General features: G+C 34.7%; 1 protein-coding gene across 1 annotated transcript in view; it reads right to left on the minus strand.

Annotated features, from left to right (window-relative positions):
* Positions 1-14,895, minus strand: part of LOC128176036 (dual oxidase 2-like) — a 25,429-nt gene extending 10,534 nt beyond the window's left edge. The window contains exons 1-11 of the mRNA XM_052842046.1: positions 14,735-14,895; positions 9,006-9,098; positions 8,067-8,234; positions 6,849-7,051; positions 6,458-6,689; positions 6,120-6,304; positions 4,974-5,112; positions 3,478-3,574; positions 2,066-2,192; positions 1,611-1,704; positions 782-951 (exon numbers count right to left, since the gene is read on the minus strand). Coding sequence (XP_052698006.1) covers positions 782-951; positions 1,611-1,704; positions 2,066-2,192; positions 3,478-3,574; positions 4,974-5,112; positions 6,120-6,304; positions 6,458-6,689; positions 6,849-7,051; positions 8,067-8,234; positions 9,006-9,098; positions 14,735-14,783 — 1,557 coding nt within the window. The 5' untranslated portion in view covers positions 14,784-14,895. The remainder of the gene's footprint in view (positions 1-781; positions 952-1,610; positions 1,705-2,065; positions 2,193-3,477; positions 3,575-4,973; positions 5,113-6,119; positions 6,305-6,457; positions 6,690-6,848; positions 7,052-8,066; positions 8,235-9,005; positions 9,099-14,734) is intronic.
* Positions 14,896-16,642: the final 1,747 nt, after the last annotated feature.

Raw genomic sequence — 16,642 nt, forward strand, 5'->3', positions numbered from 1 at the left:
CGACACACATCAAGCATTAAATCTGATGATTCGTGTAAGCAAATCTATGAAATACAATGTAGCTGAAAATTTAGCGATCTGTAGAAAAATTCATCTAGGCATGTCGTATGTAAACCAAAAAATTCAAATAGATCAAGTTACAGATCTGCAGTTAATAATACGAACTGCATTCTTGGTGATATATGTTGGCAATATTTGAAAAAATCTCTTCGGAATATTGGACCAGAGTCACTCTTTTATATAGTAATTTTGGAAATATTGCCTGAAATTCTGCTCCTTGTTTAGATGCAATTGGAATAAACTTAATTAATTTCCTGCCCGCTTCAACTTTTCACTTTGGAATCCTTCAAACATCCAATTACCAAAACACGATTTTCTTTCCTTTACAAGGTCTAAATCCAACAAAATAGCGATCAAATTGTTGATTTAAAATTTTACTTTCACTTAGTTTGCCTAGTTTATCAAAAGTGTCCATTGTCAATCGTACATAAAATTAATGATGTTTTAATGTTATTTTTTCTTCAAAAATATTTTTTTAAATATTTAACTAATTGACTTGATCAATAGGGTTCATCCTTTTACTATGCAAAAGAAGTGTGCAAAGTTTGAGAAACATTTGTGAGAGGGTTTTCTTTGAATTTTGCCCTTAAGCTGAATTATACCCCTTTCTCAATAAGTTTTTTGAGGGGATAACAAGTAAATAGTCAAAATGTATTCCATCACTAAAAAAAGTTTCAGCTTCTAGGGTTTAAAACTATACTAGCAAGGAGAAGGCTAATACCCTCATAGTGTCATTATTCTGTGTATTAATTTCCTTCCAGCTGTTAAGGCGAGGTAGGCCAAATGTTTCCCTGATGGTCTGATAATCTGTCAGTCCGTGATCTCTTGCCCGCTGGATGTTCAATGCAGCCAAATCTCGTCTGGAAAATTCCAAGGGACCAAACACTTGACCTGCAAGGAACAGTATTAAAAACCAATTGAAACCATTAATTGATAAAACTTATGGTAATCAATTCCCTAATGGAGATCGAATTTAAGGACAAACAGTCTATAACTTATACAGAGGACAACTTTAGCATTTTATTTTAGCATTTTAATATTTGTAAAATATTAATAATAAGCCATTGCCAATTCACTATTTTTGTAACTTTTTTACATTAATTGCTAATAATATATTAGTGTAATATATATAATAGTGTAAATATGTTAAAAGGTATTGTCCGGAATAAAGCTGCATGAGTCCCGCTATATCAGCAAATATGTTTGTATAAGTTTATTGAATGTTTTATGTACATTTGATGTTTATGTACAATCTTCATGTTGCCCCTTGATATCCCTTAATTGATAAATAAAGAAATGCCCAATAGATAAATAAAACAAACGGTGAACTTGCTGGTTTTCATTTCAAAATAAATACCAGTACATTAAACCTAAATGCAGATGATTAAACAGCAGAATTACCTCAATCTACCTGGTACTCAGTAATGGGTTTAAACTACTGGGCTTAATCAGATTAATTCATTCTTCTTCACAATAAATCATCAACATCTAAGTCTTTAGGAATATCAGATAGTGAAAATTTGTGTCTTATTTTCTCAGTAACTCCTGACCTGCTAAATCTTCCACCATGATGTGGTCCTCTTTCTCCCCCAGGGTTGAGGCTAAGCCTCTGTATAAGGCATCTAAATCATCCTCCACTGCCTCCTGGTCATCAAAACACACAGTGTCAAATATTTTGAATAAGTTACTTCATTGTAACCATAGCAAACAATTTTTGGCCAGCACACACATTTATAAAAAAAAAATATCATTAGAATAAATCAGAATTTTTTAAAATAATTTTCTTTAATTAGTGCTTTACAAATACCAATACAATTTCTGCTTTTGACTTTTGTCTATTCCAGTCTTGGATATTGACAATAGACAATGTTTTTACCAATCTTCTATAATACCGGGTAAATATCATAATTCAAACTGGAATTCAATTCTGTCATTATATCATCAACTAATTGATCGATCACTCAGTCAACTGTATTCACTTATCAAAAGAATATAAAACATTTACCTGTGAGTTCCAGTAAGCATTGCAAAGTCTCAATCCATGTGTCTGCTGCACAGGGGGATTAGGTAGCCTTAGATTGGTTGGGAACCAATTACAATTATCTTGAAGGCCACCAGCACCTTTCCGGCCTCTATTCAAACAAAATCAATGTATATGTACTTCGCACTTTCATTAGGCACAGCCAAAAAATATCTTGTCTCCCTGATTTACCTACTAGGAAGATGTTAATCTCAAGAAATTTTCAAGATGAAACTCTTTTAAAACATGAAGAATGATAAAAAGTGAAAATAAGTTTCCTATGACCTACCAGGACTTGTGAATAAAGATACTGTGCTTGAGAAAATTTTTAACATTTTCCGGAATATATTTCTACGTTGAACCCCTCTTGAAGCCCCAGTATTGGCCCAAGGGTCATGCTTTTAATAATTTAGAATCTTCAGTATACCTTTAAGCCTAGGTGTAAATACTTAATATTGGTGTTTCTGGTGCAGTGGTTCTTGAGAAGATTTTCAAGACTCACACCCTGTTATCAATGTTTCATTATTACCTCCCCTTTGAAAAGGTTTAAATAAACCCTTTATTTTAAAAATGATGAATCCCTTTCCCATAAGGATGCTTTGTACTAAGTTCATTTAAATTTGGCCCACTGATTCTAGAGATGAATCATTCAATCCATTCAATTGAATCAATCATTCATTCTACAGATGAATGGATGAACATATGATGGACAACAGGTGATCAAAAATGGTAACTTGAACCATTGGTTCAGGTGAGCTAATAAAAACAAACCCTCTCAGATGGGGATAAATTTATCAACTGACATGACACTTTCCCTTATGCCCTTCAAGATTATGCAAACAAACTCTGACAAAAATGCTTGGATTATTTTACCTGTCCTATATATGGGTATATGGGTAGTACAGGTACATGAATTATTTTTTTTTTTGAAACCAGAGAGAGTTTTCAATTTAGAAATAAAATACAAATTTTATAAACCTTACTGGGACATCAAGTTGGTTGGGTGTCAAATCCAAAGCCAGAATCTCATTTGAAAAATTATTACCCTTTTCATAATAGCATTTTCACACAATGTGACTGCCTTCAAAACTATTTACTTTATTTTTTTTATTCTATAGTCTACCTATAACATATACTGTATACTGGGTTAGTTTCGCCTTGTGTAATTTTTGCCCCTCTACACTTGCAAACAGTTTAGCCCCATCTTGAATTGGCCCAGACACAGTTGGATACTTGCTTAAAAAAAGATAATTTGAGACATTGGAATTTGCCCAGTCTTCATATGGCACACTGACGAGGGCAAAAGGGGGAAAAATAAAACGGGGGGCGAATATTTCCCTGTATACAGTATCTGGACTTGTTATGTATTGAAGGACCAATGATGATTCTCTATATACCTTCTCCATAGGCCAGGAGTGACTAGGGTGTGTCCATATCTCATGGCAGCTGTCTGAAACTCTGCTGTTATACCAGGATGAATGTTTGGATTGTAAACTGTAAAAAATAAAAAAAAATATTGAAAAGCTAACCAACCTTCTTTACTTTAGTGTTTCCACTGCAGAGGCCCAAAAGCCTTAATAGTCACCGACATTTTCAATGATCCACAGAATGCCAATTCAAATCTGACATGAATTCATAAAGCATTTGGTTGCCATATTAGTTTTATCACTCTTCGTCAGCCACTGGGGTATTTATACCAGTCGAGAAAGTTATGGTCGGAACTTGCTTTCCAATCGAGGCATTCATGTTGTACAGACTTCTAAATGCATGAACTACACATTGTAGCAATATGTTTTTAAAAAAAAAAAAAGAATAAAGGAAACTACAATTAATGAAAGATAAAAGGTTTATTCTTTGAATTTCCAAGGTATCCGCATTATTTTGCATAAATATATGGTGAGCAGCCTTACAGTGCATGTACATCGAACACTTATGTTGTTCATACAGAGTGCATAGCATCAAAATCTTCTTGTAGCCCTGCGCTGCTGCCGCACTTCATCCTACACAGTAGATAACTGATAGTAACAACGCAACATCATTTACAATGATCCAGGATTTTTTAAATATGTGTGCCTGGTTTTCATTCTTTTTGGTTACATATTTCATTGAATATTCCTTACCAGTTCAATGGTTTTCATATTATTTTTGTTGAAAATGTTTTTTCTACAAATACTTTTGTCCAGTGTAAAATGTTCGGATGAATGGAATACCTGAATGCAAAGAAGCATGAATAGTGCTCTCCACATTATATAGGATATGTGAAGCTATAGGATCATAACGATAGAACTCAACGACTTATATTAATATAACGAAAGTCATATATTAAAGGGAAGTACTGCTTAGATATGAAATAATAATGTCAGCTTTAATAATCATTAATTTTAGGAATATAAACTCTGAAATGTCAGACTCAAAATAGTCTTAAGTCACTTTCTCCCTTTCTCAGGATTCCCTTAAGTTATCAATATAGTATCATGTCACTATAACCATTCTAATTTTCTGATCTCCTGGTATTCATTTAAAAAATATTTACATCTACCAAGTATTACTTCCTCTAATTGTTATGGAAACTTAAAGATAATTTAATTCATAGCTCTATAGAAACAGCCAGACTGAAATCTAGACACCCCGTTTATCGATTGGTCAAAATCTACAGTGGCTGAAACTGACAAGATACTGACAGGAGTGAAATAAGTATCTAAAATCAGAATTAATAAAAAAAAAAAATTAATGCAAACTACGACTTCTTTTAGACCAAAAGTCATTATTCCTTTAAACTGACAAGAAACTGACAGGAGTGAAATAAGTTTTAAGCAGAATAAAAAAAAAAAATAATGCAAACTACCACTTCTTTTAGACCAAAAGTCATTATTCCTTTGACTTCATCGCTTACCATATTCGCCACAGGTTGGCCTTCTAGGGTCGTTTGTTTTGGGGTCTCTGATTGGGTAAAATCTGCTGTCATCAGATACAGATGTAAAATTTTCTGCAGTTAGAATCCACCGAGGCAACCAATCATACATCACTATTTTCTGTTGAAATCAAATGTGCAATGTTATTTATCTTCATGAAATACTGAATAAATAATTTTAGACGATTTTAGTTTCATGTCTGTTGCCATGTAAAATCCCCGTAAATTTTTTATTATTAGCCTGTATTGAACCCTGACAAGCTACAGGGGGCATTACAAAACAGAAATCTTGGGATTTTTTAAAACTATTTAATGAACATCGTTCGAGACCTGAGGTATTTATGAATATTAAATAATTTAAGAAAATGTGATGCATAAATATCTTGGGACAGGGTATAATATATGTACTCAAAAACTGTTTCTCAATCTTGATATATTTCATATCAAAGTTAAGGATCAGATATCTGAAACTAAAAAATACATTAAGACTATATCAATATTGTTGTTAAATACTAATGTGTATAGTTATTGTCAAAAACAAATTTTTCCAATTTATGAATAAACTAATAATTTTTTTTTCAATAGAAAACTTCAATTCTATAATAAGACTAAGATTTATTGCAATACATATTGATATACTTATAAGGCTATACTGTGGTTTCATCAATATTTGTTGAATACCAATTTTCGTTGATTTCGTTGTTAAGTTGATCCATGAAATTTAATGTCCATTGAAGTGTAATTTCTATTAACATTTTCTATTGATAGGGTCATTGGCCACGAATTTCCGTATCCTTGAAACTGTGATTTTAACTTTATCCACGAAAATTGATACCCTTGAAAATTAATGAAACCACAGTATCGCCCCAACATGAACCCTATCTTCACCATTTTTTCTTTCTGTTTAATTTTATAAAGTTTCCAATTTTTTTTTTTATCTACCTATTCATATACATATCACCCACAAATACAAGCACACTCAGAATTTTTGAACAATAGTTGCAAACCAGACAAAAAGTGATATGAAAAGCTCACTTGACACCTTTTTCGCCTCATTGAGCTAAAACTGAATTAGGAAATCAATTTTATCCATAAAAGGAAAACTGGAACTTCATTAAATGGACCAACCTGGTGACTAGCTACCACCCATTTTCTAGCATAGTTGAATATTTGCTCATCATATTTTTCCAGATCGCTCTCTTGAATGTTTTTCATCTTAATGTATTCCTCTGCCCAGTAATTATGCCATCGGAACCACAATACTCCAAAGGACAGGAGAAAGGGGTTCTCCATAGCTCGGGGGTTTCCAAATCCTGAATAATAATAGCAGATTGCATCAGAATTTGCGACAAAATCATGATAATATATTTAAACTATACCACTGAATAAGTATAAAAAAGGATAGATGGTATCGGAAGGAACAAAAGGACCTCTGGTCTTTCAAAGTATGCTTTGAGTCAACTCACTCCAAAATCTGGCCACTGGAAGGAGTCTTCTCTCTCTGGTATTCTCACGGGGATTGGGAGGGTTGGCAAAGGGCAGACGGATATCATTGATGGCTGGAAGACTGTCCCGTACACCTTTAGAGGGATCAAGGACAAGAAGTTTCCCTCCCCGAAATTCCCTGATGGCATCAGTCCAAGTCCTGGCTGGTCCATACATTAGTTGCCCATCAAGATATGGGGTAATCTCATTCAGCTGTTTTTATTTTTAATTAAAAGTAAAACAATTTTTTTTTTTTTTTTATTATTTATTTTTCATTGAGTAATTTATTCTCTTTGCATAATAGTCATAAGAATGAAGCATTAGAACTCCGCATACAATTCATATATGAATGTTGTGTGTACAATGTTTTACCTGTTGTCGTGGATTGCTAGGAGACTGCCCAGTTCTTTGGTCAAATCTTGACCTTGGAAAAGGCATGAAAACCGTGTCCGTGGCCGAGTTGAATGCCTCGCTGTTCCTGTAGAGGGTGTTGTTTTTAGGGACCGGAATGTTCTCGTATTCTCTGGGACACCCTGGGCGCTGGGAGTCCATGATCTCTTCCACAACTTGTTGTCCTGTAGAATACCAAACAGTAATGAGATGTACATGTTCTAAACATGAAAATAATGAAAGGATAGCTACATGTACAAATATTACCGAACCAATGGCCGCTTTATTTTTCTATACCACCATTAACAGAACAGTCCAAGAGAAACTAATATACTACAGATAGTAAATAACTGGTCTGGAGATGACACTCTGGTCATAGGCAACCTAGGAGCTTCTGATGTAGAATATGTATAAAGATTTAAGTATGGCACATGTACTGCCACATTCCTACTTGCACCAGTCAGTGCCAGGGTTTACCCTTTAGTTCATTACAGGACGGTTTTGTGAATATGCCTAGCTGCGGAAACCCTGAATTTGTTTTCATAAGTGCCTGATGTGCTCCCAACAACTATAATGTAGTGGGGGTTTTTTTTTTTGCTATATTAATCCATTCAGTGCTCCAAAGGACTAAAACTGTCATATTTGCCATCAGAAATCTGAATAGAAACTGAATGAAATCAGCATTTTCCCCACAGCTAGAATTAATGTTTCTATTCATTATACAGTGGAATCATTAAAATTTGTGGGGGCCAATTTTTGGTGGATTGTTTCAGGAATTGATAAATTAGAGTTATAAAGTCATATTTCCGTTCATGGGGACGTAATTTCATGAATTATTTTATACCAACAAAAGAAACCATGATTTTATAACTCTTATTTATTAAACAAATCATGGAGGATGTTAATTCATGGATGAGAGGTACCCACGAATTCCACAAAAATTAAGCCACCATGAAATTTAATGATTCCACAGTGCACTGCATTCGTGAGATTATACAGGGCATGACTTTTTTTCTATGGTAGTACATGTATTAATAATTTAACTTTTAAAATGTACATGTTTTCAATATTTCTGACACTGCAATAAAAAAAAATATAAGAAGATCATAGGTTTGACTCTTTTTTTCTCCACAAACTTAAACTTGATAGTTTAATACAATAAGAGCCGCTCTTGCTTGTCTACATCAGTGAACATCTTACCAAAGTACACCTGCATGGCTGTTCTCCCCCTGGCTGAGCCCAGTGATGCAGCTACGTTGGATCTGTGGGCCCTCTCACTGATGTCAAAGGGGTTTGGTCGGTTCTGACCCGCCATCGTGTACACTCCATCAGCATAGGCTGGGGGGCTCTTCCGCAATAAAACCGTGTCTGAGAGAGGTATTGAAACAATTTTTATTGGTAATACTATTAGAGTGCAAATGCAATATTGTATATAGCTGTCCTCAATACTGTAAGTTTTCATTTACAATAGATAGGTCTACTCTGACCTATATACTTGTTTTCTATGATATCGTGGGTTCTATGGTATCGCGGTATTCCTACTTTAGTATAGTAACGCGCGCTGAAATTGACATTTGACGCCGGGATAATTTTAGACATAGTAAACGGAGACACGCTGAATATCACTGAGGTATATGATAGAGGAAACGCACAATAACATTAGTTTCTGGAAATATTTCCGTATCGATAGATTTTTCGACAAAATGATTTAACTACCACGATATCATAGGACGGGCTCATACAAGGACTTTAAGTTGCAACAATATTATTCAAACATTGTTGAGATGTAATGAATCAACAATTAAACCAGTTGTATTAGATAAACTTTGTTCTGGAAGTATGAATGAGGCTCCATACCCCAACCCCTGAAAACTCTTATCAAAAATTACAAAGTAAAATACACCACCCTACCCCCCCCCCCCCCCCCCCAACCGCCCGGCAAACAAAATTGTATTTCTTGTACCCACCTGAAAATTCACAAATTTCTTCTCTGTGATCTTTACTGTGCATGTACTCTCAACTCAAAATGGGTGAGGGTCATATTATAACTGTATATCGGCCGTGGTTTGCGATATGTTTGCGTGTATGTATTTCAGTCTGGGGGAAAAGTTGAAAAAGCTTACTTGATGTTGTACTCACCAACTGCCCCCCAATCAGGGTGTAACAGGTTGTTGAAGTAGCCATCCAGTGGGTGCAGCTCGGGACTCTCCTCCTCTATCTCCTCCTGGCAGTCTGTAAAAATAAGAGACCTGATACTGGTCAGAGAAAATTTCAAAATAAATCTGTCTCAGCTGAGGACAGCCACAAAGTTGAACAAAATGGCGCCAATACCGTATGAAGGGAGGTAACTCCCATTCACTAACGTTAATAGCAGCAATAAAATAGCCCTCTCCGATTTTTTATATCCGACCCCCCCCCCCCCCCCCCCAAAAAAAAATCGGGAGAGGACTACATTATTCAGTTATTGCAGCTATAGCTCCCGGTCTGAAAAAATTCGGATATGAACCTGATTCACTGATATACCAGAGACATATTTCTGAATATATATACTTATTTTTTTTATTTTTTTTTTTTTGTGGGGAAGGGGGAAGGGGGGTCGAAAAAAGTTTACACGACCGACAAGGTGTCTGAGAAATAACAGCTTAATTCATAATCTGTTGACTTTGGGGCAGACTTTAAGATCAAAATTGATAAACAGCTGATAAATATGAAATGTCGGATTTATAAGTGTCAGAATATTACCGTATTTCTTTATCAAAAGTGCCAATGAAATCTGCACTAATTAAACGTTAACATCATACAAAAAATTGCTCAAGAGCAACTTAACTGAATGTTCACTTTATGGCCATACTTGTCACCCCCCCCCCCCCCCAATAAAATAAAATAATGAATAAACAGACTTATCCCTTTTCCATAATTTCTCTGCTGAAAGTCAAGTTGTAGAGAAGAATTTTCTTTATTTGCATCAATTTTTACAGTTTTTATCCAAAATTTCTGGCGCCGGAGGGGTGGGAGTCATGAATTTCACATGAAATGTTAAGGTTTTACTAAAAGCTAAATGTATTTGGTATAAGCTGTCCCTTCCTTCCCCGTATTTAAAAAAGAAAAAAAAACAAGGGTATATTCTGACTGCATGCCGCCAATTGACCTCGCATTTAAGTGACAGCCTATGTACACGTTTTAGAACGCGGCTCACAACATGGTTTATTGACATCACCATGTTGGCATACAGAAAAAATGAAATTAAATGACAGACAAAAGAAAATTATAACATAAAGGCTACAGCATGCAAGACAGTTTTATATAATACTTCATAGTCCATGGAACTGTTTTCTCTGCATAAAACATTTATCCAAGTAGATACATAGATACAGCATTGTTAGCTGGGATCTTTCATGCTTGTTCAAGGTAAACTTTCAATAATCTTGCAACTTGTATTCGTTCGTGGAAATAAAAGATGAATGAATGAATGAACTGTTCAAAGATCATATCATCTTTAAATATTAAAATGATTATTTCAATTTTTTTTTCGTTGTTAGCTTAAGCATTTTTTATTAGAGTAGCCTACATATTAGCCCCGTTTTTGTTATACTTCCTCGTTAGCTCTCTTTAAGAGACTGAAGGTGTGCCCTTTCGTTTGAAAAAGGGAAATCTTTTACTCAAGGAGATGTATGCTTATTTTTGTGGTTTGCCCATCGGTTTAAAGTTTACAATCCAGACGACTTTTACAAGTTGAAAATTAATACAGCTCACGTTAGCTACAGCTAAGGGTTCGGTTAAGCTACAAAGGAAGGGTTCCAGGGCTTAAGATTCAGTCATTTTTGTGATTCGTTCATCAGCCGTGCACTTTTTTGGTCATGCATTGATAATTATAAATTGTCATGACCTTCAGTCAACGTCCTTTCGGTTATAATTAAGTCGACCATTGAGGAAACACTTGCATATTACATGTAACAGTACATGTAGCTATAGATAGTATTCCGTGCTGTGTGAATTTTGACAACGATGCAACACCCTTGCCAATAGGACAGTCTAGAACTAAAACTAAGTTAAATAGTAGTCACCGGTGTTGTGATATTTATTATGCAGTCCTTCCCCCAAGCCCTCGTCACGATCCTCCCAATATCAAATGCTAATTATTACGTAACAACTGGCACTGCTTTGTGAAGACGGTGCATTGTGCACGAGTCCACTTTGTCGTGTCTTATTTCATTTTAGTGTTCCATTTGGTGCATGGTGGGGTATTTATTTACATAGTGTGTATTCTACGTTTGAAGCATTTGTCAATTGGAATTTCTGTACATTTGACACTGTGATCGACACTCGTAATGAACTACGCCACTGCTTATCTATAGAACTAAGTACTCGTTTCATCCTCTCTGGCTCTTCCTCTTATAAGACGTTATAAATGATGTTTGGCAAGAAAAAAAATCTGATATACTGACACTGACATCCCTTAATTATTTAATGGCTTCAAGTGCTCATTGTACGTGTCTACACACACGATTGTTCTCTGGAAATCGTCAACAATATTTGAATAAACTTTCTGAAATCGAACTGGTAAAAAACCGGTATAGAGTCCGAAGTCCGTGCTTCCCATTGCACCGAGTGTGATTATGAAATCAATGGTAATCAGTTACTAAGCCCCACCCGACATCTAAGTCAGCTGAACAATTGGACAAGATTAAAAAAAAATCATGTGAAATTGAAAAATTGTTTTCGAAATCAAAATAATTCTTATCATATTTTGTATTCAATTCAGTAAACTTGTAAGAAATAAGTTTCTGAAAATCATAGCGCAGTACTAGTATTACTAAAACCGATTTGGTTTGACTTTTCCGATCGCGTCGCGTTCAACTTTTTCAGCTACGTCATACATAAACAATACCTGCACCTTAACCACAACTTTTTTTATTGGTGGATTCAGCTTATCGCTGATTGGCTGCTGGTTAACTAAGACTAAATTATGCACGGACAGAACAACAACATATCAGAGAATGAAAAATTCACATGGGTACTCGTGACTGTCGAAATTGGGCTATTTTTCGAAAGTGTACACTTGTGATAAAACAATACATACGGTACATAACATATATAGCTGTAGCTCTGTGTATAAATTTTGGGTTAGAAAATATAAAGCGACAGTGCATACAATACTTACATGTACAAAAAAACTTTACGGCAATAAATTGCCGCGTATAAAAATAACACTATTTTTTAAAAATATTTACATCATACCATACCACATTTTGTGCAAATAATCCATTTAAATAATTCTTCATTTAGTTTACTACTGTTAATAATTGTAGCTTTACCCGCCCCGAAACTTTCTCCTATTAAACAACCTTTAACCGTACTCGGAAAGCGGATCAAGAACTGTATTTTTTATGTATGTAAACAAACCAGTGTTCATGTATGGAGCGGGTGATTGGGGGTTCAGAGACCACAGGGGCTTGGTTGTTGGATAGTGAATTTCCTAATTATTTGTTCCCGAGGAAAAAATTGATTAAAGTTGGTAATCTTATGTGTATTTCTGTGTATTGCAATGAATAAATTCACTGAACCCCCCAGTTTCAGTCATGTTAAAAAAGTGTATTCAATGTACATTTTAAAAAAGTACTTTTTTTTATGTACATTGAATACACTTTTTTTAACATGACTGAAACGGGGGGTTTCAGTGAATTTGTTTATTGCAATACACAGAAATACACATAAGATTACCAATTTTAATCATTTTTTTCTTCGGGAACAAATAATTAGGAAATTCACTATCCAACAACCAAGCCCCTGTGCTCTGGCATTGCATAAGCGTATACTAATAACTCGGCCTAAAAATAGGAGTTACCCAATCATATAGTTTTCACACCGGCGGCGTGTATAATTTATGCATGACGTAGCTGACAGAAATGATCGTGACGCTATAGGAAAAGTCAAACCAAATCGGTTTTGATAATATTTCCGTAAAATTGTTTCTTATCCAAATTTCATAAACTTTTTTGCGATTTTTGTGAAATAGTTTATAGAAAAGCTTTCACGATTTGAATATATCGTATGCGTTGAATGCAGTACTAATTAAGTTTAAAAGAACGTTTTCTCCCACTTCCATTTATCAAAGAAAAAATAAAAGAATATTTGATGAAAATTGAAGGAAAGGGGGAAACAAAAACCAACCAAACACTTAATTGATCGAAGCGATCACGTTTCCGCGTAGATCCATTTTGTGAACTAATTGTTCTGTGTGTGTGTACAATCTTTTGAACTTTAATGGATAATGGAACACTTTGATCTACATGTATATATGTATGAACTTGTGTACTGATGTATATATATGAGTTATAAAAAATAAGACACTTCCTGTAAAACGTTATCGCTTTCACGTCTAAGCCATTCAAAATGATGTTAGATATTATATATTATGAACGTCTCTTTACGTGAAACATTCCGTACTCTCTATTAATGCTTTTGGGTTAACCCACTTTATATCATTTTGTCAAAAAGATTCTTTGAATCGTTGTAAAACAAATTACTGGAAGAAATGAAATCAGAAAAATATTTACAAATCATTCAGAATTTGATAGGTTTCATTATATTCTAGAATGTACAAACACTTGCATGAGAGCAAGTCCAGATATAAAATAAGTTTAACGTTGCTCACTTCCTATATGTACCGATAATCCAATTAAAAAATTTTCAAAAAAGTTTCGATGATCATCATATTATCTAGTAACTACTTTCAAATGTAAGCGATTTCCATAAGTATAATATACAAAAGATTGTTTTTCCTTAGGTGGGAGTTGAGAATTCTCATTTCAATTTCACAAATAGCATACTGCACATATAGTGCTCAATTAAATATATTTACATACATGTATATACAACTACATATACAGTGACACCCCCTTTCTTATCAGATTAGTACTGTTACGCAATTTTGTCAGAGTCGTAACTTGCAAATAGTAAACGACGATTAACTCTTTTTTCTCACTTGCAATAAAATCCTTCCTTCCACTGGTCCCATCGGAAACACTTTCAAGAAGGCCTATAGACTACATGTTTGTACAAGCAGGGACGTAAGCTTGAGTTTCCGAAATCTATTGAGTAAGCGCCATAATGAGTTGAGACAATGTCATCCGGTGTGACAGAAGAGAGGATACCATGTAATATATGTGTAATCGTGCGTCCGTTTTTGTTTGTTTCTGTACATATGTTATAGTCCATATTCATCTTTGCAAGGACAAAAGTATGAGGTTTGCGGCGCGAACATGTATAAAGAGAGAGAGAGAGAGAGAGAGAGAGAGAGAGAGAGAGAGAGAGAGAGAGAGAGAGAGAGAGAGAGAGCCGTGTTTGGGAATGCATTGAAACAATATTTGCTTCTCTCTAGAGTAATCAATTACAGTAGGAGAAAATACACAGAATGCAAATAGTATGAACTTAGATAGAGGTAAGAGAGAGAGAGAGAGAGAGAGAGAGAGAGAGAGAGAGAGAGAGAGAGAGGTGATGACATGATGATGGTGATGTAATGACGATGACGACGATGCAGTGAAATATGTACTTATCTGTTGTTCGTGGTTAATCAAATGATGGATGATATATTTCACGTTTTTGTTAATATAGGTTTTATAATTAGCAACATTAACAGGAAATCAATGTGAAATTCATAATTATAATGGGCAAGAGACCTACTTTTTGAAAAATGTATCAATTTTAAGCCAGGAAACTTTTTTTTAAAACCAAAGCTTGATTGTGCAAATGCTTTATAAAAGAACAGTATGCTTTGGCATATTATATTTTTAGAAAGGTGGACAAATGATATAAAAACTCCAAATGACAACCCCTCCAAATGACAATGATAATTACAGCAACTTTACCTGACACAACCAGAAAGGCCAAAATCACAAGCACAATCTTCAGGTCCATGGCGAACCATGCACGGGATGAGAGCGTCGGGGACCGTTTACTCCCAGGCTATGGCAAGTTGTGATTCAGTTTCCTTTTGTGTGACTCTGCTTAATCCCAACCTCTACATCAATGCGGAAGTCATCGGGGATGATTTGGAGGTTTCCCCTCCGTTGTTTGGTCATCCATGCGTATTAGTATCACCCAGGACTCAAGAGACTTGAAAGAGAAAAATTATGTTTCACTTGCAGTTCGAACCTTCAATGAAATTTATTAATTTTCATAACCCTCCCTCCCCCCCCCCCATCTTCGGAAAAAAAGCCTCTGAACACTGTTCAGTTTCTTCATACCGATGCTTTTAATGTACTATTATGACTGAGTGATGTGCATGTATAGTTTGAACTTTCGAACACTCTCTCTCTCTCTCTCTCTCTCTCTCTCTCTCTCTCTCTCTCTCTCTCTCTCTCTCTCTCTCTCTCTGGTTTGTCATATTGTCATAACATATACAGTAAATGATAAGACTTTAATTATGCTTTAGGAGAGAACATAAATTATAGGCACTGTGCCTTCTGTTCGATCCGATTCAATGTACGTGTATTTTTATATACTTGAATAAAATACTTATTAAATCAAATTATGTGCTGTCAGGGAGGGTTTATGTCATGCAGCATAAACTAAGTAATGTAGTTAATATAGTTATTATAGACACTTAAAGTTTTCCTCTCTTGAACTGTGTGTAGACCATTTGTGATCACGTGAGGACCCATTTAGTTGTTACGCATTATATAAGAAGATGAGCAGCAGTTTTGTTTCTTGTAAAGTTCACTTTGTTCTTATTTATATACAGTCCCATTAACTTATACAATTCCCTTGTAGCATAAACCTTTGAAGCATCTGGCAATCATACATGCACACATGTCACAGTTGGAAAAAGACAGAAGTAAAAATTTTGAATTCGACAACTGTCCGCTGAGAATCGTTGGCTTCAAAGGAAGAGAAAAAAAAGCAAAATTTGTCGTGATATAAAAAAGATATACATTTGTATATTCCAGATATCTTTGAAAATGGTCAATAACACCTCTCTTTCAATTTGCTACCTGAATAACAGTACGTACTTATGTCACGGTGTGACATTCAATCTTTCGGACTATTTCTAATTTTTGTAGCAATTAACACAAAGTCCGAAAAAGTTAATTTACACAATAATTAGAAATAGTCCGAAAGATTGAATGTCACACCGACAAAGTTAATTGCTACAAAATAATTAGAAATAGTCCGAAAGATTGAATGTCACACCATGACACATATATAAGCCTCAAAATTTTAGATAATATTAAGGAGTCTAGCTGTGTGGTCAGCAAAATAAGATAATTTTGACCATATTAAACTAACATTTAGTTCAGATAATTCCAAATATTTTAGCTTTTCAAAAATTTGAACATTTTCCATTTATCTTTGTACAGAGCTCTTCTTCGTAAGGAGGTCAATAAAGCCTAAAAATGGCCGCGACAATCCAGTTTAAAAAAAAAAAAAGAGTTGAGATATCGCGCTAGTAATAATATCTCATAATAACGAAATCTTTACTCGTTACGAGATAATTATATCGTATAATACGAGATCTTTTCTGGTAATATAAAGAGGTGAGTACCCCCGCAAAGAGGAGAAACTTATCTCGTTATTTCAGGCTATTTTTTTTTTCATATCATGCATCTTTGGTGATAACTTTAAAGACTGAAATTTATAATCTATACTAACTATCTCCTATGCAGAGAGCAACAGCCGATTCGATTAATAAAGGTGAATTCGGCCATTTTCGAAAAACGAGACTTCACAATAAATGCCAGATGTTGAAATATTTACTTATTCGTATTGTAAATATG

Source organism: Crassostrea angulata, chromosome 3 (assembly GCF_025612915.1).
Source record: "Crassostrea angulata isolate pt1a10 chromosome 3, ASM2561291v2, whole genome shotgun sequence".
Lineage (NCBI taxonomy): Eukaryota > Metazoa > Mollusca > Bivalvia > Ostreida > Ostreidae > Magallana > Magallana angulata.